This window comes from Chiloscyllium plagiosum, unplaced genomic scaffold (genome assembly GCF_037043375.1).
Source record: "Chiloscyllium plagiosum isolate Xiang-an unplaced genomic scaffold, Cpla_swu_hap1 HiC_scaffold_42, whole genome shotgun sequence".
Taxonomy (NCBI): Eukaryota; Metazoa; Chordata; class Chondrichthyes; order Orectolobiformes; family Hemiscylliidae; genus Chiloscyllium; species Chiloscyllium plagiosum.
The window spans coordinates 73561048-73587660 of record NW_028270180.1 but is presented as its reverse complement, the minus strand read 5'-3'; the positions used below and the strand labels follow the sequence as shown (position 1 = coordinate 73587660).

Sequence of the window (26613 nt, the reverse complement as noted above, 5' to 3'; positions counted from 1 at the left end):
GGTCCACAAGTCACTCACTTAACCTGGAAAAGAGAGAGAAAGCAATGACGCAGATATTTATGATCAGGGACTTTCAGATATAATGTTTTTTTCAATGGCACACTTAGAGATTTCACAAAACATATTGGGCTGCTTGGCGTGAGAAAGATGTGATTATTCTCACCTTCACCAGAGTGACGGCAGCGCTGTAGAAAATACTCAGGAAGAACAAGGTGATGAACGTGGAAGCAGTTGTCCAGATGTTGCTGTTATCATCCTCATAGTCTTCAATCCAAGTGCGATCTATTGAATCTATGAATATAAAGCCGAGAGAACGCATTGAGATTGTTTATTGATCCAGATCGATCTATCTGCATCCAAGTCATGTAATTGGAGACCATTACATCTTCATAAAGCAGTCAGGTATTTCTCAAGTGTGACTCTTATCTGTATCTATTAGTGCATTATTGACTCAGCAAGAAATTACAAATACTAACTGCACATGTTCTTTCTTCATTGTCCATGTCAGAACGTTTTAAATTATTTTTCTTTTCATCTATTATTTAAGGATATTATTATTTAAGGAATGCTTATTACGAATGATGATTTTAATTATATCATTATATTTTAAATATAGGCTGTGACAGAACTTTAGTTGAAAATTGTGGCCATCACTGAATAAAAGTTCAAATGTGATTCGCATCTTTTTGTATTGGAGACCAATTGCTTGGCAAATCATGAATATAATTTTCTTCTTGTATGATTTGGGGCGGCACGGTGGCGCAGTGGTTAGCACTGCTACCTTACAGCGCCAGAGACCCGGGTTCAATTCCCGCCTCACTGTGTGGAGTTTGCACGTTCTCCCCGTGTCTGCGCAGGTTTCCTGCGGGTGCTCCGGTTTCCTCCCACAGTCCCAAGATGTGCAGGTCGGGTGAATTGACCATACTAAATTGCCCATAGTATTAGGTAAAGGGTAAATGTAGGGGTATGGGTGGGTTGCGCTTCGGCGGGTCGGTGTGGACTTGTTGGGCCGAAGGGCCTGTTTCCACACTGTAATGTAATCTAATCTAATTTAATAAGTGACATCACAGTCAGGACATTGCTTCATATTTTAGTTTGTAGGATCTGTATATTTAGGAATAAGTTTTTGTACGTGTGTCCCTTAATTTATTTGATCTACTGCTTGGTGTGTTTGGTTTCCCTTTAATGTTTGTGTATGTGGTTATGAGAGTCTCTTACTTCACTCTTGCCCATGTTGGAGTCTGTGCATGAATAAACATATTTCTGTTCCTTTACCGCTGGTGTGCTCATGTGTTTGTGCACATAACTTTTGGTCTTTTCACAGTGTGTAAGCATCATCATGCTAATATGCCACTTCGTTGCTGCCTATGCTTATCTTGTAATGTCTTTGTGAGTGTTCACTTTTCATTAGTGCTATCTAAAATGTGTGATTATGTGTCTGTTTCAGATCCTACCTACACTGGGTTATTTTCATGTATATGCTTAATTACTGTTAGCATGCAATGTTATGTTTTGATGGATGTTTATATTTATATGATGATGTTTGCTTGTGTGGCAATCTTTCCCAAACCATCTCCTGATCAGCTTGTTTGTGCTATTGTTTGTGGATGCTTGCTGATCCTTGTGCCCATTATCCTTATTTAATAAACGCCCCTCTATTTGTTCATCTATGCACTTGTGTGTCTGCATAAGAGACTCTGAATTTGTGTGTGCGTGTGATATTGTATACATGCTGATCAATGTGGTTTAAAAATAACTAATTCAGCTGCCTCTGTCATCGTATGTTTGTGATTCTGAAAATGGGAAAATAATGATATTAATGTTTATCTCTGTGCACTTACGTGCCTGTGTGAGTTGACATGTGGGAGGACATTTTTCGGAATTTGTATCTGTGTGTTCATGTGTGTATGTCTGTACGCATTGTGCTGTATGAATGTATATGTATTCATGCCCATTTGTGTGTTACCGTGTGTCTATGGTTCTCATGGTTATGTGTGAGTACTCCTGTTCATTTGTGCAAATGATTTTCTTTCGGTGTATGTGAGTTTTTGTATGAGCTTAGGTGAGTGTTCAAGTACCACTTGCATGTGTGGCTCTGTGCGAGTATGCGTGTGTGACATCTTATCTATATGCACATTTGAGTGTGCACATAAATATGTGTCTTTAGGTGAGAGCCCGTATATGTGTCATTACGTGTGTATTTGCGATCATCTCTCTGTATCTGTTCTTATACCAGACTGCAATTTTTATTATTCTAATTTATTGTTCTAATTTTAATGCATTCCCCATAATTAGATTTGACCTTGGTGTTGCAGGAAACATTTCCCATCGTTGTGCAGAGATAAGCGTTTTATGAGCAACTCCTCTGTTGCAGTGATAGAACTTCTGTCTCTGAGAGAAAAGGCGTGAGTTCAAATCCCCACTGCCCCAGAGATAACATTTCTGAATATGTTTATTAGAAAATGTCTACTTGTGTTCTGTATGTGAAACAAAATGATATCAGGTATTCGAATACCAGAATTGATCCCAAGTGCTCCAGAAAACTGAGACAAAACTATGGAATTCAAACTGGGATGATGCAAACACCAGTTTTGGATTATGGGAATCAATGTTAATCATTTGTTAACAGGGCCAAGCGTGTCTAACATGCTTCAAAGGTATTGTTTTGCATGGAAATGTAAAATCTTTGGACAGTAAGCAAGAAGCTGACTGTTGCTGTTCGCAACTGGGTTACATTACAGAGGACATCCACCATGAAAACTCTGCACAGGGAGCAAGAGGACAGACCATTCATCGTTCCCCTCCCCTCTGCTCCACAACAACTTATCTGTTGATTCTCTTTGGTGTGAAAGTGAAGATACATTCTGTCAACACATGCGCTGGAGCAAGATCCCTGGCAGTTCCCCAGAAACAAAGGTTACATTCAAACTGTTCTGCACTCTTTACGATTGGTATGTTCCAATCAAATTTAATTTTAAAGTGTCTTAAATTTACATTTCCAATTGGTGCAATTTGGCAGTTTAAAACTGACATGAATTTTGTAAGAATGTCCAATCGGGGGGAATCAAAAACACCAAGTTCAAAACTCGTGCCCTACCCTTTGACATAAAATGGACATTGTCAGATTGTGTCACAGAGAGATTTAGGATGGATAAGGTACTTGGTGGAATCCTGCAATGAGTGAGCTTTACTCTGTCTCTGACCCAGGGTGTATCTGAGCAGAGAACATTAACTGCACAAGACACTTGTGACAGACCTGTTAATAATCCACTTTAACTACACAGATGGAATGTAAGTCAGAGTGAGAAACAACTAATTCAGTATTTAACTCACAACGGGAGGAAAAAAACACTTCATTACTTCTGTTGAATTATTAAATGCAACTTTGAGATTTTTATTGACATGAATTAACAGTGTCCATCAGTGCAAGTGAAATGTTTACAAAACTCGGTTTACCGCTGGATTTATCGACTGTTCTGTTGATTATCTTCAATGGAATCGCTTCATGTCCCACCACACAGGAGTAAGAAGCACCGCTGGCCCACTCCTCCGCTGTAATGGATAACAGGCTGTAGATGAAGAAGGAAGTGTTGTCACTCTCCGCTATCACCTCGGTGTTCTTGTAGTTACTGGGATTCACCGGCTTGTCATTGTTTGTCCACTTGACGAAGATCTCTCGGGGGGAGAAACCTCTCACTAAACAGGTGAGGGAGAGAAACCTCTGAGCGGAGATTTCTTCAGTTGGTGGCAGGAGGACCGACACTGATGGCTCCAGCGGATTAATCACTGCAGAATATAGAAGACAAATATAAATCAACCAAAAAAATCCTGAACCAATATCACAATTTCACTAAATATTAAAATACGCCATGTTTAATTTGGGATTTATTCACTTTCGTTTTCTAAAGGAGCAGTATGGTACACATTCTGTTCAGTAAAAAAAGGAAAGTTTAATGTGAAAGTTGCCTCCATGTTTCCAGCCCACAACGAGGACATTCTGTCCATTTGTCATTGCTGATGGTGACGTCACAACCCAGGCTTCTTCCACCTTATCTGGCTTAATCAGAATACAATATCCTTTCGTCCATCTTTTCCTTAATCAGCTACTTAGCTATCCTGCCTTCAGATGCATCATTAATGCTCCCAGTGGTGTTTGTTCATTACCAATCAAAGCCTGTCATTGATGTAACTGGATCTGGATTACACATGTGATCCTTTGTGCTTTAATCTCACCGCTCACCTTTCTCCTTGTGGATGGAGTCTCTCAGCGGAGTCGGTAGATTCTGATGGTACACCACACATTCAAAAGTAACGCCACTCAGCCAGGCTTCAGTAGAAATGTCTAATTTGCTGATCACGCTGTCGGGATTCTGTCCAGGCTGCTCAGCAATCTCTGATTTCAGAGGCTTCTTTTCTTGTTTCCAGGTCACGTTAACTCCAGAAGGAAGATTGGACACAACGCAGGTTAACGTCACCGTCACCTCCAGTAAGACTTGTTCTACTGGCGGTGGGAGGATTTTAACGGTGTTAGGGTGGCACTCGGTATCTTCTATGAAACAAAAATCAAAGTCAATGAAAAATGCCCCTTTCTGATACAAACAGCCAATCTTCAGATTACTCCTTCACAGTGTGAAGACACCACGTTCAAAATGGCAACTCCAACTATTCTGAAACGATGCTTACTATTGTTGATGTATTTTGATCTGTGAAACATTTGTGATTACCTATAGCATACCCTGAGTAATTATTCCTAAAGAACACTGGCTTTGTAACAAGTGAAACCTGTGAAAAAAGTAAAATCATCAAAGATACCATCATGTAACCCATGGAATGACCTTTCTTTCAGAGTTTGTCTCTCACTTAAGACCATCTATTGATACTTGTGACAAGAGTAATCTGAATATAATGAATTCATTTCTATGTTCATAACCTTTAGATGCAAGTGCTGCTGGTCACACTGACTGCCAAATCACATCCCAAATTTTGGACAAATTATAATAAATAAAAATTATTCTCTTTGCAGAGTTCTAAAGTGTTACAGGAGCGGTGAACAGCCATGGAAATTCTGTTCATTATATTTAACGTGATCAAAAATACTTTGCGTTATTGGTGTGATGTCATTCTCTAATTTATGTCATTGTTCCTCGTGGGCTGTGTTTGGAATAGATCTGAAAACAAGACATTGAGTACAGCATTGAATATCGAGAAGGATACCCAACTCCTTAAGTCTTTCGCTCTATTCAGTTAGTTCATAACTGGTCTGTACTTTCAGTTTATTTACCAAGCTGCATTTTTTAATTTCTTCATAGAGCAGGGGAGAAAAAAAAACAAACAAAAGCGTCTTTAATTAATCTACAAACGCGATGGAAATGTCACTAATTTTATAGACATCCACTACTCACTGTGTAAACATTGCCACCCCAAACCAGGCTAAATCAGCCTGTCTCGAGTTCCTAGTTCATTCATCCCTATTGTAGCATTCCCACCAGAATGTATTCTCCTGCCTCATCTACTAATTACAGAGAGCATCTTAAAGCAGCTCAGTGAGATCACGTTTATCCCAGTTCATCAAATGTGATACCCACTTGGTCTGTGGTCTGATCCCATAAATGAAGTTAAAGAGCTCAGTACCAGATAAAAATCGATGTCGTACAATGTCCAACCAACAGGTCATTCCTGAGCAGGGAATGAAGCATTGAACGCATTTTAATTTATTTTCAAGTAAGGGTCACTGCATATTTTAACCACGTCAATTTGATAGAGGATCAGAATAAGGATGTTCGGCCAATCCAGAGTTTAGATCAGAATGATGCTGGAAAAGCACAGCAGGTCAGGCAGCATCCGACGAGCAGGAAAATCGACATTTCGGGCTAAAGCCATTATCCTGCCTCCTCCCCGTACGAAACAAGAGCCGATCTATCTCTGGCTTGAGTACACACAATGGCCTGGCCCCCACAGCCCTCTGCAGCAACATGTTCCACAGACTCATCACCCTCTGGCTGAAGAAACCCTCCCCATCTCAGTTCTAAACGGTGCCCCTTTGACCCTGAGACTGTGCCCTTGGGTCCTAGTCTCGCCTACCAGTCAAACACCTATTCCACATTCACTCGACCTCAGTCTCTCAGTATTTTCTATGTTTCAATCAGATATCTCTCCAATATCCCCCCTCCACCCCAAACTTATCCTTGAAGCGGCTACCAGGCAAGGATTCAGCACTCTGAATGCCTCTCCAGCATGGTCAGGCAACAAACTATTTAACAAAGCTCACTGTCTATATATCTATCTTCAACAGAGAGGAAACATGCTACTCTGACTTGCCAAAAGGTTGAATTATGAGCAATGCTAATGTAACACTCAAACTGAAATGAGACTCGTGGCATGTTGGGAAAGGAGAAGCTGTACCGTGCTGTTTACTACGCCTGATAAATTAGTGTGTTTGATTCACATCAGAGTTCAGAATGATTTGTAGCTCTCTCAGTCTGTGTCTCTTACCCTGGAGTGCGGTGATGTTTTTACTTTGAGTGTTCTCTCCATGAGTGACCTGGCAGGTATAGACCGCACTGTTGTACCATTCACCATAAGGGACCATCAGCCGACTCGTCACCGAGAAGTTCCCGTCCGCCTCACACACGGGAGACATGAAGAAGCCAGAATCCAAGGGTCGGCCATTTTTCAACCAACTCACGGAGATTGACTTCGGATGGAACTCGATGATTGAACAGACGACGGTTGCAAACTTGCTGCTTGCGATTTCTTCACTGGAGCTCACAGTTAGGAGAAGGGTTGGTGGGAGAATGTCTGGACCGTTAGGAAACACATCACATACATTATCTAACGAATTTCATAACAAATACAATCAGTTCTCATATATCAAGGTTTCTTGTGGTTAATGGATACAGGAATCATAATTGTGCAGAGTGCTGGAGAAGCTGGGATCCACACAGAAAGATCAGCAGGACAATGTGAAAGGCTGAAGTTAGAGGACACAGCAAGGGAATCAAGGAGGCATAGAAACTATAGGCCGGTAACATCAGAAGGGAGATAGCAACGTTGGATGGTATTCGTTTTAATGACAGAGTCTGATGAACAAGGCAGACGAATTACTGGCATAAATGAAGATATGATGCCGTTGCTATCACGGAGACATATTGAGAGCCGGGCAGGAGTGGCTATTCAATATTCCAGGATTTAGTGCCTTCAAGCGAGACAGGGAAAGATAGAAAATGATGGGGGCGGGGGTGTGCGGTACAGAATGTTGCTTCTGTCGCAATTCTGACAAGAGTATTTTAGGCTGTAAAGAGAAATGAAATCATGGATACCTCCTTGAACAAAGGCAAATGGACAGTACTTCAAAACCAAAACACAGCAAACATAACTACTGGGAGAGCACGATAGACCTTACTATAGGTGAAAAAGACCAAGTGCAAATACATGGGCAAATTTCAGAGACATGTAAATTAAATAGGGGAATGAGAAAAGAGGTTTTTAACTTCCTCAGCATAGGCTTGGATATTCATTTTGTCAAAAATTTAGAGGGAGCACAATTCTGAAAATGCCCCCAGGAGAATATTTGAACAAAGTATGTGTTTAATACAGAGAATTTTAATCCAGACCTTGCAAGAGAGGGGTGAACCTGAACTTAACTTTAGGGAGTGAAGTCGACCCAGTGGGTAAAACATCAATGGTGGAGCACTTTGCAGACAGTGATGGTAAATCAGTTGGATTTCAGATTGTACTGCAAAGGAATAGAAATTGGCCCAAAGTTCTGAAAAGGGGAAGGACAATTTTAGTAAGATCAGGTAATGACTTGACCAGAGTGTACTGGAAGCTGACACTTATTGGTAAATCTGGGTCAGAGCAGTGTGACACATTTAAGAAAGAGACAGGAAAATCACAGGGAGGACATTTCCCAGGAACCCACTGCGTGGTACCAAGAATGCAGTGGGCTCTGGACACCAAAGGGCATGGAGGGGGAGATAAAGAGAAACAAGGGAGGCTTCTGGTCTATACTGAAATCTCAAAACAATAGAAACTAATATGGAGTACAGAACGTGCAAGGGGGAGTTTGAAAGACAAAGGAATTAGAAGAGCAAAAGGGACCATGAGAAAGTAATAGCAGTCAAAATAAAGGAAAATATTTTTAAAAGTTACAGACTCATTCATAATAAAAGAATTATTCGGGAAACAATAATGCCCATTAAGTGTTATTATTGGAGTGGAGCCGGAGGATTTGGTTGTGGTCAAAACGAATGTGTTGTGTCAGTGTTCACTAGTAAGAGTAACAATGTGGGGACAGAAATCATGGAGGGGTGTTGTGATGTACTTTCAGAAATTAGGACACATGACGTGATGTTCTGTGTTGTCTTGCTGAATGAAAAGTGGTTATATTTCCAGGGCAGATGAAAAGTATACCAAGCGGTTGAGCGATGCAAAGGATGAAATAGTTGGGTTGCTGACAATAATTTAGAATTCCTGTCTGGCCACAGCAGTTATGCCAAGTGAGTGTAGATCAGCCAACGTTGCACTGTTATGCAGGACGAAGGAAGGGATAAATAATGAAAACACAGATCTGTCAAGCTAGTCTCAGTGGTAAGGAAACTATTGAGAAGTGAAATTAGTCTTCATTTGGAAGATAAATCAACAATTTTCAGCTCGGTTTTATTGAGAGGAAGTCTTGTGTAACAATTTGATAGTAGTTTTCATCGATAGTAGTTCTCGATGTCCAGATGATAGCAATAATCAGAGCCAATGGGATCCGAGTTAATTTGACAGATTGGATCTAGAACTGGCTGAGTGGTGGGAGCAGGGGTTAATAGTCATCGGGTGTCTGCGTGACAGGAAATCTATGTCTCCTGGTGTTCTGTGGAGATTAGTGTTGATTTCCGTGCTATTTCTCTTACATACCAATGATTGAGACTCAGATTTAGGAGGATTAACCAGTGAATTCACAGATTAAATGAAAACTGTCATGTTGGTAAGTCATGAGCATAATGGCTTTAGATTGCAGGAGGATATAAAAGGGTTGGTTGTATGTGAAGAGAAAAGTTGCAAATGGAAATTATTCTGAATAAATGTAAGGTGATGTAATTCGGCAGAAGAATCTGTGAGGTATGATGTTTTGAATGGTGGAACCCTGGAAAGGCCTGAGGATCTTTGGTGCATGTACCCACCGATCCCTTATAGTACTGTGTCGTCTGGATAAAGGGGCTAAGAAAGTGGGAGGATATTTGCTTTTATTAGCCTAGACATTGACAATGAAGAGTGGTGAGATGATACTGGAACTTAATAAAACACTGGTTAGGCCATACTGAAGCGTTGTGTGCATGTTATCGAAGGAATGTGATTACACTGAAGGCAGTATTGATGAGATTTGCCAGGGTCTTGCCTGGGTTGGAGGGTTTTAGTTATGAAACTAGTTTAGATAGACAGGGGTTTTCCTTGGAGCAGAGGAGAATTAGGGAGAAGATTATCATGATATCTAGAATTACTTTAGGCATAGACAGGGTAAACTGGATAAAACCTTTCCCCTTGATGGAGAAATCAATGCCTCAGGGGCACAGGGTGAAGGTAAGGCCAGGAGGTTCCAAGTGGATCTTAGGGGAAAACAAAATCAAACAGAGGGTGGTGTTAGCCTGGAGCTCAGCACCTATAAGCGCCTCATAATAAGTATGAAGTATCCTTGCAAGGGCAAGTCACACAAGGCAATGGATCGTGTGATGGCACATGAGACTGGAATAGTTAGGTGGCTGTTATTGATAGGCGTGAATTGGATGGATCAAAGGGCCTTTTTCCTGTGCTGTATAAGGTGATTCTGTGAAAACGGTTATAAATAATGCCTTCTTCATGTTAATCACAGATGATCTGTTTATCTCAGTTCCCACAACACTTACCTGGACATGACATTACTTTGCTCTTGTGTGACCCGCTGTGTTGAACCTCACAGGAGATTTTGCTGGGGCAATCTACCGCTGACCCGGGCAGGGTTAACTGGCTGCCCAGGGTGTAGGTTCCCTTCTTGTTTCTCACTGATGGGTAAGTCTTCAATCCAGTCGTGATTAGCTCCCCACCTTTCTTCCAGGTTACCTTGGTGACATCAGGGGAATAGTCCATCGCCAAACAACCAAAGATCACAGAACCGGTGTTGTGCTCCTGACAGGAGGAGACCAGGCCATAAAGCGTGGGGGGAGATGGTGTCTCTACAATAGAATGACCAATTGAGCATGTTAGTTTCTGTTAATTTGACCTTATCAGTTACTCAAATGTATCCTCAGCTGTAAACGTTTGCCAGTATGCTCCCGCTGAAGTCGACAGCATAACTGGGGTTTATTTTTGTTTACTACCAGTTGCTGATCATGATCATTGGTTCCCTCTTTAGAAACATGCCCTCGACCTTGACCATTTCCATATAATTTAGGACGAAGAACATCCTGATCCCACCCCAGTGACTGTTTGAAGATCTCACCAACTGACACTTTCACTGGATTGCTGTGAAGAGCAGAGACGTTTCACAAAATACAAACCAAGGAAATGCAGATTCATCGAAATTCTACAGTGTGTGCAAACAGGCCATTTGGCCCAACAAGTCCACACCCACCCTCTGAAAAGTAATGCATCCAGACCCATTCCCCTACCCTGTTATGCTACAGTTAACCCTGACTAATGCACCTAACCTCCCAATCACTGAACACTACATTTGCAATTCCCCCAACTTGCACATCTTTGGAGTGTGGGAGGAAACGCACACAGACATGGGGAGAAAGTGCCAACTCCACACAGACAGTCACCCGAGGCTGGAATGGAACCCGAGTCCCTAGCACTGTGAGGCAGCAGCACTAACCACGGAACCAGCGTGCTGCCCCACGAGGTGCCGTGCTGCTGGAAATACCCAACAGCTGGCAGTACCCCCGGAGAGAAGTCAGAGTGAATCATAGAACATAGAACATTACAGCGCAGTACAGGCCCTTCGGCCCTCGATGTTGCGCTGCCCTGTCATACTAATCTGAAGCCCATCCCACCTGCACTATCCCATGTACGTCCATATGTTAGCCCAATGACGACTTAAATGTACTTAAACTTGGCGAATCTACTACCGTTGCAGGCAAAGCATTCCATACCCTTATTACTCAATGAGTAAAGAAACTACCTCTGACATCTGTCTTATACCTATCTCCCCTCACTTTAAAGTTGTGTCCCCCCGTGTTTGCCATCCCCATACTTGGAAATCAGGCCCAGTGAGCCTTCCTCACTTATCAATGCAAGGCAGAATGTTCTCTCTGGGAGGGAGGTCACTGCAGCAGCAGCACAGGCAGGAGCTGAGCACTGGGACGGGGAGGATGCCTGTCACGGCTGAACTCATGCCAATTGTCTGGAAGTTGAAACATCTCATTTACAATTCTCTGAATTCTGGAGGCCTCTGAAAAATGGAGGACTATTAAGGTTCAGAGACTTTGGAATGTTACAGCTGAGTATTTACGTAAATATGATTTGAGAAATGAACAAGTAATCTGTAACTTTAATAACTATCAAACTGACACACAGTTCACCACCAAACCTCATCTTTCAGACTAACCACTGCACTTATTCTGTCTAGACCTAAATTTCCACTCACATTGACAAACCCTCCCCTGCTATACACCCATTCATGCCCGGAACACACAACCCCTATCACACGAAACACATCCAAGGCAATCCATATTGGTAGTGTAGCTGAGCAGAGAGATCTCGGTGTCCATGTACATAGATCCCTAAAAGTTGCCAGCCAGTTTGATAGAGTTGTTAAGAAGGCATACTTTGTGTTGGCTTTCATCGATAGAGGGAATGAGTTTCAGAACCATGAGGTTAGGCTGCGGCTGTACAAAACTCTGGTGTGGCTGCACTTGGGAGTATTGTGTACTGTTCTGGTCAGCATATTATAGAAAGAATGTGGAAGCTTTGGAAGAGTTCAGAGGAGGTTTACCAGGATGTTGATTGGTATGGTGGGAAGGTTTAATGAGGAAAGGATGAGGGTCTTGAGGCTGTTTTTATTTGAGAGAAGAAGGTTGAGAGGTTACTTAATTGAGACATAAAAGATAAACAGAGGGTGGACAGTGAAAGTCTTTTTCCTTGAATAGTGATGGCTAGCAGGAGAGGACAGAGATGACAGATGTCAGAGGTTGTTTCTTTACTCAGAGAGTAGTAGGACCATGGAACGCACTGCCTGCAACAATAGTACACTCGCCAACTTTAAGGGCATTTAAAAGGTCATTGGATAAACATATGGATGTAAATGGAATCGTGTAGGATAGATAGGCTTCAGATTGGTTCCACAGGTCAGCGCAACATCGAGGGCTGAAGGGCCTGTACTGCACCGTAATGTTCTATATTCTATATTCCAGATGGACATATGATCTCAATTCCTTTCACTCCTTTACACTCTTGCCGCTCTGCACCTGGCCCATGGTGAATCTGGCCCTGACTGGACCTAGCACCATCATTTTCACAACCTCGGACAAAAGCCCACTACCCAAGACATGACCTCAGCCCTTGATCACTGACCTCTCACCTTACACAAGTCAACCTGTGCACATTGCATCCCAGCTCCTTTCACATCTGTCATTTACCACCCACCATTTTGCCAGACTCCGAGCTTTGCATTTTGACAACACATCCCCCTGTCACTTCATTACAGTGACGTTCCACCCCCGAAACATCCTGGCACTCTGCCCAGCTCTACACTAACCAGCCTGGCACACTGCCCACCTCTACACGAAACATCCTGGCACACTGCCCACCTCTACACGAAACATCCTGGCACACTGCCCACCTCAACACGAAACATCCTGGCACACTGCCCACCTCTACACTAACCAGCCTGGCACACTGCCCACCTCTACACTAACCAGCCTGGCACACTGCCCACCTCTACACTAACCAGCCTGGCACTCTGCCCACCTCTGCACTAACCAGCCTGGCACACTACCCACCTCTACACTAACCAGCCTGGCACTCTGCCCACCTCTGCACTAACCAGCCTGGCACACTGCCCAAATCTACACTAACCAGCCTGGCACTCTGCCCACCTCTGCACTAACCAGCCCGGCACTCAGCCCACCTCTACACTAACCAGCCTGGCACACTGCCCACCTCTGCACTAACCAGCCAGGCACTCTGCCCACCTCTCCACTAACCAGCCTGGCACTCTGCCCACCTCTGCACTAAGCAGCCTGGCACTCTGCCCACCTCTCCACTAACCAGCCTGGCACTCTGACCACCTCTGCACTAAGCAGCCTGGCACACTGCCCACCTCTGCACTAACCAGCCCGGCACTCTGCCCACCTTTGCACTAACCAGCCTAGCACTCTGCCCACCTCTGCACTAACCAGCCTGGCACTCTGCACACCTCTACACTAACCAGCCTGGCACTCTGCCCACCTCTCCACTAACCAGCCTGGCACTCTGCCCACCTCTCCACTAACCAGCCTGGCACTCTGCCCACCTCTGCACTAAGCAGCCTGGCACACTGCCCACCTCTACACTAACCAGCCTGGCACACTGCCCACCTCTGCACTAACCAGCCTGGCACACTGCCCACCTCTACACTAACCAGCCTGGCACACTGCCCACCTCTGCACTAACCAGCCTAGCACTCTGCACACCTCTGCACTAACCAGCCTGGCACTCTGCCCACCTCTACACTAACCAGCCTGGCACTCTGCCCACCTCTGCACTAACCAGCCTGGCACACTGCCCACCTCTGCACTAATCAACCTGGCACTCTGCCCACCTCTACACTAACCAGCCTGGCACACTGCCCACCTCTGCACTAACCAGCCCGGCACACTGCCCACCTCTACACTAACCAGCCTGGCACTCTGCCCACCTCTGCACTAACCAGACTGACACACTGCCCACCTCTGCACTAACCAGCCTGACACACTGCCCACCTCTGCACTAACCAGCCCGGCACTCTGCCCACCTCTACACTAACCAGCCTGGCACTCTGCCCACCTCTGCACTAACCAGTCTGACACACTGCCCACCTCTGCACTAACCAGCCCGGCACTCTGCCCACCTCTGCACTAACCAGCCTGACACTCTGCCCACCTCTGCATTAACCAGCCTGGCACTCTGCCCACCTCTGCACTAACCAGCCTGGCACTCTGCACACCTCTGCACTAACCAGCCCGGCACTCTGCCCACCTCTGCACTAACCAGCCTAGCACTCTGCCCACCTCTGCACTAACCAGCCTGGCACTCTGCACACCACTACACTAACCAGCCTGGCACTCTGCCCACCTCTCCACTAACCAGCCTGGCACTCTGCCCACCTCTCCACTAACCAGCCTGGCACTCTGCCCACCTCTGCACTAAGCAGCCTGGCACACTGCCCACCTCTACACTAACCAGCCTGGCACACTGCCCACCTCTGCACTAACCAGCCTGGCACACTGCCCACCTCTGCACTAACCAGCCCGGCACTCTGCCCACCTTTGCACTAACCAGCCTAGCACTCTGCCCACCTCTGCACTAACCAGCCTGGCACTCTGCACACCTCTACACTAACCAGCCTGGCACTCTGCCCACCTCTGCACTAAGCAGCCTGGCACACTGCCCACCTCTGCACTAACCAGCCCGGCACTCTGCCCACCTCTGCACTAACCAGCCTAGCACTCTGCCCACCTCTGCACTAACCAGCCTGGCACTCTGCACACCTCTACACTAACCAGCCTGGCACTCTGCCCACCTCTCCACTAACCAGCCTGGCACTCTGCCCACCTCTCCACTAACCAGCCTGGCACTCTGCCCACCTCTGCACTAACCAGCCTGGCACACTGCCCACCTCTACACTAACCAGCCTGGCACATTGCCCACCTCTGCACTAACCAGCCTGGCACACTGCCCACCTCTACACTAACCAGCCTGGCACTCTGCCCACCTCTGCACTAACCAGCCTAGCACTCTGCACACCTCTGCACTAACCAGCCTGGCACTCTTCCCACCTCTACACTAACCAGCCTGGCACTCTGCCCACCTCTGCACTAACCAGCCTGGCACACTGCCCACCTCTGCACTAATCAGCCTGGCACTCTGCCCACCTCTACACTAACCAGCCTGGCACACTGCCCACCTCTGCACTAACCAGCCCGGCACTCTGCCCACCTCTACACTAACCAGCCTGGCACTCTGCCCACCTCTGCACTAACCAGCCTGACACACTGCCCACCTCTGCACTAACCAGCCTGACACACTGCCCACCTCTGCACTAACCAGCCCGGCACTCTGCCCACCTCTACACTAACCAGCCTGGCACTCTGCCCACCTCTGCACTAACCAACCTGACACACTGCCCACCTCTGCACTAACCAGCCCGGCACTCTGCCCACCTCTGCACTAACCAGCCTGACACTCTGCCCACCTCTGCATTAACCAGCCTGGCACTCTGCCCACCTCTGCACTAAGCAGCCTGGCACACTGCCCACCTCTACACTAACCAGCCTGGCACACTGCCCACCTCTGCACTAACCAGCCTGGCACACTGCCCACCTCTACACTAACCAGCCTGGCACTCTGCCCACCTCTGCACTAACCAGCCTAGCACTCTACACACCTCTGCACTAACCAGCCTGGCACTCTTCCCACCTCTACACTAACCAGCCTGGCACTCTGCCCACCTCTGCACCAACCAGCCTGGCACACTGCCCACCTCTGCACTAATCAGCCTGGCACTCTGCCCACCTCTACACTAACCAGCCTGGCACACTGCCCACCTCTGCACTAACCAGCCCGGCACTCTGCCCACCTCTACACTAACCAGCCTGGCACTCTGCCCACCTCTGCACTAACCAGCCTGACACACTGCCCACCTCTGCACTAACCAGCCTGACACACTGCCCACCTCTGCACTAACCAGCCCGGCACTCTGCCCACCTCTACACTAACCAGCCTGGCACTCTGCCCACCTCTGCACTAACCAGTCTGACACACTGCCCACCTCTGCACTAACCAGCCCGGCACTCTGCCCACCTCTGCACTAAGCAGCCTGGCACACTGCCCACCTCTACACTAACCAGCCTGGCACACTGCCCACCTCTGCACTAACCAGCCTGGCACACTGCCCACCTCTACACTAACCAGTCTGGCACTCTGCCCACCTCTGCACTAACCAGCCTAGCACTCTGCACACCTCTGCACTAACCAGCCTGGCACTCTTCCCACCTCTACACTACCCAGCCTGGCACTCTGCCCACCTCTGCACTAACCAGCCTGGCACACTGCCCACCTCTGCACTAATCAGCCTGGCACTCTGCCCACCTCTACACTAACCATCCTGGCACACTGCCCACCTCTGCACTAACCAGCCCGGCACTCTGCCCACCTCTACACTAACCAGCCTGGCACTCTGCCCACCTCTGCACTAACCAGCCTGACACACTGCCCACCTCTGCACTAACCAGCCTGACACACTGCCCACCTCTGCACTAACCAGCCCGGCACTCTGCCCACCTCTACACTAACCAGCCTGGCACTCTGCCCACCTCTGCACTAACCAACCTGACACACTGCCCACCTCTGCACTAACCAGCCCGGCACTCTGCCCACCTCTGCACTAACCAGCCTGACACTCTGCCCACCTCTGCATTAACCAGCCCGGCACTCTGCCCACCTCTGCACTAACCAGCCTGGCACTCTGCACACCTCTGCACTAACCAGCCCGGCACTCTGCCCACCTCTGCACTAACCAGCCTAGCACTCTGCCCACCTCTGCACTAACCAGCCTGGCACTCTGCACACCTCTACACTAACCAGCCTGGCACTCTGCCCACCTCTCCACTAACCAGCCTGGCACTCTGCCCACCTCTCCACTAACCAGCCTGGCACTCTGCCCACCTCTGCACTAAGCAGCCTGGCACACTGCCCACCTCTACACTAACCAGCCTGGCACACTGCCCACCTCTGCACTAACCAGCCTGGCACACTGCCCACCTCTACACTAACCAGCCTGGCACTCTGCCCACCTCTGCACTAACCAGCCTAGCACTCTGCACACCTCTGCACTAACCAGCCTGGCACTCTTCCCACCTCTACACTAACCAGCCTGGCACTCTGCCCACCTCTGCACTAACCAGCCTGGCACACTGCCCACCTCTGCACTAATCAGCCTGGCACTCTGCCCACCTCTACACTAACCAGCCTGGCACACTGCCCTCCTCTGCACTAACCAGCCCGGCACTCTGCCCACCTCTACACTAACCAGCCTGGCACTCTGCCCACCTCTGCACTAACCAGCCTGACACACTGCCCACCTCTGCACTAACCAGCCTGACACACTGCCCACCTCTGCACTAACCAGCCCGGCACTCTTCCCACCTCTGCACTAACTAGCCTGACACTCTGCCCACCTCTGCATTAACCAGCCTGGCACTCTGCCCACCTCTGCACTAACCAGCCTGGCACTCTTCCCACCTCTACAGTAACCAGCCTGGCACTCTGCCCACCTCTACACTAACCAGCCTGGCACTCTGCCCACCTCTGCACTAACCAGCCTGGCACACTGCCCACCTCTGCACTAACCAGCCTGGCACACTGCCCACCTCTACACTAACCAGCCTGGCACACTGCCCACCTCGACACCAGTCAGCCTGGCACACTGCCCACCTCTGCACTAACCAGCCTGGCATCCTGCCCACCTCTGCACTAACCAGCCTGGCAAAGACAGACCTCCTGCATTTCAGCTCAAACTACCCCTCACCTACCAAGCACAATTCGACCAAATTATCCTGTGACCATTACCATTTACCTTGCTGCCACCTTGCCAGACAGAGTGCATGCAAGCTTACCCAGCAGCCAGCCAACACCTCACAGCCTACCAGCCCAAACTCTCCCACATGCCCAATCTAGCCCCTCACTTGCTCACCACCTTCCAACTTTGAGCCTACTCCACCATAAAGTCAGTGAGTCATAAAGTCATACAGCACAGAAACAGTTCCCTTGGTCCAGCTCATCCATGCTGACCAGAGTTCCCAAATTAAACTAATTCCACTTGCCTGCCTTTGGCCCATATCCATCCCGACCTATCCAGTTCCTGGAGCTGTTCAAATGTCTTCTAAATGTTGGACCTATCTCTGCATTTACCACTTCCTCTGGCAGTTCATTCCAATGTTTTGGACAGTTACAACATGAAGCTCCAACTCCTGCACTCAGTGCTCTGACCAATGAAGGTACATGTGCCAAACGCCTTCAACACACTAGCTACTTGAGACAACGCTTTCAAGAATCTATGAGTCTGGACCCTCAGGGTCCTCAGTGTTCAACATCACTACCCAGTCCCTTACCATGAACTCTGTAAGACTCTATGAATCTGGACCCTCAGGGCCCTGTGTTCAACATCACTATCCAGTGCCCTACCATTAACTCTGTAAGTTGTGACCTGATTTGTCTTCTCAAAAAGCAACACGTCATATTCATTTAAATTACACTCAATCTGCCACTCCTCAGCCCATTGGCCCAGCTGATCAAGATCTCATTGTACGTTTAGATAACTTTCACTGCCAATTATACCACCAATGTTGGCGTTACGTGCAAACTTACAAACCATGTCCCATTCAATGTTTTCATGGCTTTCAACCAATATTGTACCCTGTTTGCCTTTCTCCCACATAACCGGAGCATTTTTTTAAGGATTGAAGGAATCTATCTTCTTATTGAAATCATTTAATGTTTTGTCCTCAATCAATTTCTGTGGTGGAGAATTCCAAAGGTTCACCATTCTTTTGCTGGAGAGTAAACAATCAGGTTCAATATTATCGGTGTGTTGGGAAGACTGGTGAGCAGCAAGATTAATGATGATCCCATGAATGGAATAGTCTTCTAGAGGGGCTGAGGGGCCTTCTTCAGCTTCCAGTTTGCATGCTGACATGTCCCTTCAGCAGCATGTTCCAAAACTGTGATCCTTGAGGATAAGGGCGCACATGCATGTAAATGCTTCACCTGAAAGCTCACCTCCAAATTAGACTTCAACTTGACTCTCAACTATTTCTCTGCCGTTTCCTCTTCCTCAATCACAGCCATGGGACTCACTTCCTAACAGCGCTGTGAATGTGCTAATACCACACAAACTTCAGCAATTCAAATAGACTGATGATAACTGGTTTCTCAATTCGATGTAAAAAGTCTGACACTTCCACACCTGTCTAGAGATTCAAACAACCACTGGAAGAATTGAAAATTATTTGAGGCTCTTGTGTGTCTCCACAAGATGACGTGGTTTCCTTTTGTGTGATTTGACTGTGTTTTCACTGAATGAACAGAGCTATTTCTTAATTATACAATAGGAATGAAGCTTCCCGCATTTTTAGCAGGGCAATCACACATTATATTTCTTTATTCCAGGGAAGTATAATGTTAAATTAAAGAAATATGATGATTGGGATGTTTCAATTGGAAATTGTCAGAGATTGAAAGTTTACTTTCATGAGCAATTAATTCCAGCCTCATTGTGTCACAGTACTCACAGGAATGTCTTTCAGAAATGGTGTCTCCCTTTGTTACGGGCAGTCGAATCAGTAAATCTGGGATAGTCTTTGCTTGTTAATCAAAGGTGTTGAAGAGTTTTAGCCAAAGGGAGACCTGTGGATTTAGCTCACAGATGCTCCATGATCTAAGTAAGTGGTGGAACAGCTCGAGGGGCTGAGTGCCCTCCTCTTGCACCTACCTTCCTATCATTGTGTCATTCATTAAGCTAGCACTGGCGGTGAACACTTTTTATTAAAATATTTCAACAAATTAATTGTTTCACACATGCTGTAAAAAACCTTCTGTTGATTATTTGGAACGGGATCATTGACATTCTCTATTTGAGTGATCAAAATAACTTCCACCCAATTACAGCAGCCACTGCGCTCTGGAGTGTGTTGTTACTTCATAATAGTTTCTTGTGAAATTAGAGCTCGAGATCAGGGCGATCAATTTCAATGATTCTCTGATATTTAATATCTCTGAACATTCGCAATTTGTTCAAATGCATCTTTTCTCTGAAGAACGTATTTCATCGAACAGAACTTTTTTCAATGAAACAACAAACTTTAAATGCTAGAAAACCAAAATAAAGACAGAAATTTCTGAAGAAACTCAGCAGGTCTAGCAGCTCCTGGGGAGAGAAGGCAAGGTTAACCTTTCGCATCCAGAGACCCCCGCCCCCCTCTTCACCAAATTGTTTTCATGTTTTTGCCACAAGAGCTCACACCTGTTGAGATAAACAGTGATTACGTTGGCTTGACTCCTGTTTGAAAAAGAATTCTTAGCAGAGGTACTGGATGGTCTGAGATAGCAATTGAAGACCAACTGAAAAGCTATCACCATCTGCAGCAAGTGTTGGATTTAGCGGAACTCCCAGCGTACTGAACAATCAAATTCAGCTACAGCACTGGTTTAATATAAAGTAAACCAGCCTAAGCCTAATCTCATCAAATATGCTTCGAAAATGATTCATTCTGGATTAGTTATAAATGATATTGTTAGAACAGCAAATCAAAAGCTGGGATTTCTTTGAGCACTTACTCCATTAACCCCATCTAGCGATGCCCAAAAGCTTGTGAACAAATATTGATCTGGAAAAAGCTGCTAACCACCAAATTTCTGTTTAATATCTAAGAGACACAAGTCAGGACTGCGATTGAATAGATTTCATTGGCCTCTGTGAGTGGAATTCCAACAAACACCCAGACATGTCAATCTGCTTTCTTGCACTGAAGTAACCTGATAAGAGATTGTGTTACATACCTCTCTAACAGGTTGTAAGTGAACACAGGCCACCTGGCACAGAATCAGGGATTCTACCACAACATCACAACAGACCTGAACACAATGAGCTTGACACTATCACGGAGAACACAGCCCACATGTTTTGACAATACATAAACCATGTTAGTTATTATCACCTTCCAAAAACCAGGGATTGTTCCAGAATGTTTGTACAATGAAAGTAACATTTCAACATATATCCAAGAATGCTTTGACAGCAGCTCCAAATTGTTCAAACTCTATGGGAACTACAGAGGAATAAATCTAGGAATTGCATTGCTATCAATTCACTGTCACTGGATTCCAACCTAGAACTCCCTTCCTCTTTCCCCTGTGAAAGTTGATGCACCAGACGGTCGACTTAGTTTGGAGAAGATTAAAATGTTTTGAAGTGTAATATGACCGTTGCTAGTGACAATAAAAGCTGATAATAGGTTTTCAAATAATAAGATGCAAAAAAATTCTGATTCTACATTGTGCCACGGAATATGTCCTGCATAACTGAGGCACAAAGAAAATATACAGCATATTTCCCTCTGCCTCGCTCAATCAAATATCTCTTGTTGCCAACAACCAATTTCAAAACTCTTGCTATCTGCCTTTTGTTCCTGAAACGTTCGTTCTGATTGGAACAACTTAGTCAGGGCTCTCAATTCTGGGGCACCTAATCGAATATTGTATTTCTGGCAGATAAAAGTGGTTTTGAAGCGCGAGATGAAATTGAACTGTCTGAGATTCAGGTATCCGAACTGGACAATTTACAAATGGTCAGGACCATTGACAAGTTAGTCAGACATAGCACTGAAACAAACTGCACAACAGACTTAATCCTAGAGGATACATTGCTCAACTCCTCACGTCAAATATATTCGCTGTAATTGAACATTCATCAGAGGAACTAACCAGAGGATTAATGTGAATGAGAATGTGTTCACAATGAACATACATAACCACTGAGTTAATAAACTTAATAAGTCATTGTATTTAACAAAATTATTGAGGTGGGAAATATCGCCAATTAAAGCACAGATCCTGAGGAAATGGATTATTCTCTAAATTATTTTTACATATTCTTAAAACGTTCCTTGAACAGTGGAGATTTTGAATGCACTGCATAAAGTCAATACTGCACTCCAGTGTGGAAAGCATTTCTGTTGAAGGAATTAGGGCAAGGTCATTTTCTTGTTAACTGCTTTTAATGAACGAAAATGTTTAAAAAGGTATGAATTGAAAACATGCCTCTGTCTGGAGTTGCCCGCTTTAGCGGATGTATAAGTAAATGTGGGCACTGCTGCCTCACAGATCCAGGTACCCAGGCTCGGTTCCAGCCTCGGGTGACTGCCTATGTGGAGTTTACACAATCTCCCCTGTGTCTGTGTGGGTTTCCTCCCACAATCCAAAGATGTGCATATCAGGTGAACTGGTCATGCTGTATCGTCCATAGTGTTAGGTGCATTAGTCAGGGGTAAATATAGGGTAGGGGAATGGGTCTGGCTGGGTTACTCTTCAGAGGGTCGGTGTGGACTTGTTGGGCCAAAAAGCCCGATACATACTGCAGGAAATCTAATCTAAATGATTGTCACACTTAACTAATGTGAGCAGATTCCTTCCGATCGCTACATTGCAATAAATCGGTCAAGTATATGAATTAAAATAAATATTACTCTCTTTTCAGTGTCTGGATAAACAATGTGCTCTGTTATCCTCTAGTTCATGTCTTCTGCAAATTTGTGAACTCTGCATCCGTCTGAACACATCGATGTGAAATGTATTCTCTGCGTTTGCAGCAAGCACTCCCATGGTTTTAAAAGTAGGGTTCCTACAGTATAGAAACAGGCCATTTGGCCCAACAATTCCATACTGACCCTCTGAACAGTACGTAGCCCACCCAGACCCATTCCCCCTAATGTATATATACCCCTGACTAATGCACCCTAACCTACACATCCCTGAACACTGTGTGCAATTTAGCACAGCCAATCACCTGACCTGCACATCTTTTGGACTGTGGTAGGAAACCAGAGCGCCCGAAGAAAACCCACGCAGACACAGGGAGAATGTGCAAACTCCACACAGGCAGTCACCCGAGGGTGGGATCGAATTTGGGACCCTGGCACTGTGAGGCAGCAGTGCCAACCACTGAGACACCATGCTGCCCTGCGAGTTCATGAGTGGATTATTTTAATTAATTCGAAATTTGGCCTTGGTCACATAATTCACTATAGCAGTTGTTTCGAAATAATGACTCCTCAGTTGATATTTTGTTGGAAAATGTAACTATTTATTTAAAATGCACAGATTGGGAACACCTAAAGCACTGTGCAGATTAAATAATTCAGTTAATGTTTTATTTTATTCTGTAAATCCAGTTTAATCAGGGACATAACAATTAATTAACTCAAGTTACGTGTGAAACTGATCAAAGCAGTGAAACTGATCTGTTCTTCATAGAATTGAGCAGAATTTCCAAATGGTCTTTGCCAATGATCTTTTCCAGCCAGAAAAATATGTATGTAGTGTACAGCGGAATTGAAAGGTGTTTCTTGATCAATTATAACACAGTCATGGCATTTTTGCTCAAGAGCAAGAACTATTAGAATATTACACTTTTGAAATTCTATTTATATTTCTCTATGAATTGTAAACTGTTTAAAGACAGACCTTGTGATTGAACTAGATAGTGGAGTTCTGAATGTGGATTGTAAAGCATGGATTAGATTAATCCTTAATTATTACTTTTAAGTAAAATGGCGCCCGAAGGTATCTGTTTTCCCCTCATTTCTAAAACCTTTGCGATTTGTCTTTCACTTAATAATAGGCTTTATGAAATTTCACCTCGCATGCTGATCGCATTGAATGAGGAACCTGGAGCGGTTCACTGTCACCAACCGTGTTAACATTGCAAAAACAATGTAGAAACCAAAAACAGTTTCCCAAATATAACATATTTAATGTTACCCAAGCACAGTCCCTCCTCAACAGATCAACGATCACCAGATCACAACACGGTGTGTTTGCAGCAGAACTAGCTCTGCAAACATTTTCAACAGAACCAAGAACATGATGTAACCTCACAAAAAAAAACAAATTGAAGTCTAACAAAGCTGCTCAGAATCCAGCAAACTAATGATTAAATTGAAGAGAAATAACAAGTCATAACAGCAGCCTTGTTTGTGAGGGGACTTAACACTTAAAGCTGTAACGTTTCTGGCAACAGTTCAATTTATTTCCAACCTGTACACCCTTCCTGATCATGACAATCCTGTGCAGCGCACAGTAGAGCGGTTGAAGGCATATATTGATTAATCACTTCATGGTCAAAACAAAATTACTGAATGGACAAATATTACCACATTATAATTTTAAGTTAGTTTCAATTACATAATCTGACCAATTCTGCAGTTTCAGATTTTAGTCCCAAATTTTATTTTGAATGAGGCTACTCAAAATAAAATTCAGTTAGTTTACAATTAGAACTGAGTTTTTTTTTAAAGTCAATGCATTAAAAACTCGTTTTTTTTCATGTCTCACACTTCCGGGTTTCTGCCTTAAGTTGTTTTTCAGACCGTTACAAATGGATGTGATGTTTTCAATCAAGCAGAGAAAAATGTGTCATATAAGTTTAACAAATGCAGAAATGATTCATGCAAAACCAAAGAACTTCACAAATATTGGTAATGAAAAGTAATCCAGAGAGTCAATCTCCTCACCAGAGAGAAAACACCGATTACAGAAAGCATGAAAACGCTGATCAATTTCACAAACTGAATAAGAATCCAATCAACTCAATTCAACAGAATCAAGGAAAATAAAATCAGAATCCAATCAACTCAAAACAACAGATTTGAATGAAACATAATCAGAATCCAAACAATTCAATTCAACAGAATCAAATAAAACAATTTCAAAAGCCAATCAACACAATTCAACAAGACCAAGTAAAAACAAAGTCAGAATCCAATCAACACAGTTCAAACCGAACCAACTAAAACAAAGCCAAAATCCAATCAACTCAATTCAACAGAATCAAGTAAAACAAACTCAGAATCTAATCAACAGAATGCAATATAGCACCGCAAGAAACTTTTATGACAGTTTCTAACCTGCTTGTCATCAACTAATTAACAAAATAAATGCGAAAATATAATCAGGGTAAGAACATACATTCAAGACATTAATAATGATATTTTAGCATATTTTAATCATGTTTGGTAATGTCTCGAACATCTTTGAATTCTTAGCGTTTATTGTTGATAATAAAGCTCACAGTCAGGGTGTCACTGACATTAAACATTATTTATAGCTGACTGATTAAGAGACATTAGGTGTTTCAAGTAACCCAGCCACACAGAATACCCATCTGATCAAAAAAAGAGATACACCGAGCAACTGACTCCATCATCCCCATTGTAACTATTTGCTGAGCCTTAACTGAAGTCTGTAATCAGTCTGAACAAAAATCAATCCGAACCAAACCAAACTCAGCAAAGAATCTGAGTTTCATTTAATTCAGTAATTAGTCGCATGAATATAAAAAAGTCATGAAGAAAGTTCAAAGTTCTTACCTGAAGTCACTGTCACCATGGTCCCTTGGCCCCAGTAGCCAAGATCGTCACAGTGTTACATCCTCTGGACTGGGTCACACAATAACTATCTCTGTATAAAACAAATCAAAAATCTACCATCAATTTAAATTTTCAGAACCACAGGCAAAATAAAGTCACGATAAATCTTCATCACATAATTGCGCTACTGAATTCTGATCATTCTTGATAAATTTTAATACTGTTTTATACTTCACAGAGTAACACATGAGTTGATTCTCAAAATCCCCAACTGGTGTATCATTAATTACCCAACACTTTTACAAATTAAATAGTGATACTGGCATTAAACCGCACAGAACTAATACTGCACTGCAAGTTAAGACGGTTTGTAGAAGTAATCACTGACTAGTTTCAAACAATGGAGGCTGAATAGGTTTTTGTATTGATCATAATTGCGGTGTCACTCCAGCTATATCACTGTGAGACACGTTGTGTCAAATACTATGACAGACTGTAAACTGTAAAATGCAGAGAATTTCTTCACTTCCTAGAAAGCAGTGATTCAGACTCCTCTAAAAATGATTCAGTGTGTTATTTCAGCTTTTACGATTCATTGTATTTTGAAAGCTTGGAATACTTTTCCAGGTTTGGTCTGTATTTAACTTGACAATCAACACGAAGAAGGTAGAAAAAAAATTATACATTGTACAAACTAAAACTACCGGATTGCGTTTAAATTGCATCTCACATTATTTCTCGCTCCTGCCATGGTAGAAATCACCATGGTTTTTGTATGAGGTTGTCGCTGTGCACAACACTGTGACCCACTGTCGTATCACAATGATGTAGACCAGTACACTCATTCTCTGTTCTTTACTCGAGGTCTCAATTTTCATTTGAAAGAGCCATTTAGTACTGATCATGTTTAGAATTAATGCCATAGTTGACATAACAATTAGCAGTAATTTCCTGAGCTGTCAGATATATTAAAACGAACATTTTGTCCGAGCATTTAATTGATGGAAGTGTTAGCAGTACATATGACATGCCCAAAACATTGTCCCATTGTGTCAGCAGTTTGCTAGTTTAAATGGTACATTTCCTCTTTGATAGTTTTGTAAGAGGCAGCCTGAGGTCTGCTTCAGATTGCAGTTGGTATAATTGCATTTAAAACTCGTACTGACCGTCAGTTTATGATGGAATTGACAAAATGTTCCCTCGAGCTGTTTTTGAACGGGTCCAGCCCTGGTTCCTCTCGCTGTGGTCTCTTGCACAGTAATAGATGGCG

The 26613-nt window shown here is 44.5% G+C and overlaps 1 gene segment (V, D, J or C); it reads right to left on the bottom strand.

Moving 5' to 3' along the window:
* Positions 1–97: 97 nt before the first annotated feature.
* LOC122539650 (Ig heavy chain C region-like) lies at positions 98–26613 on the bottom strand. The segment is given in 7 exon segments: positions 98–291; positions 3457–3786; positions 4241–4549; positions 6493–6798; positions 9891–10196; positions 25344–25434; positions 26510–26613. Coding segments are annotated over 6 exon segments (1449 nt in total).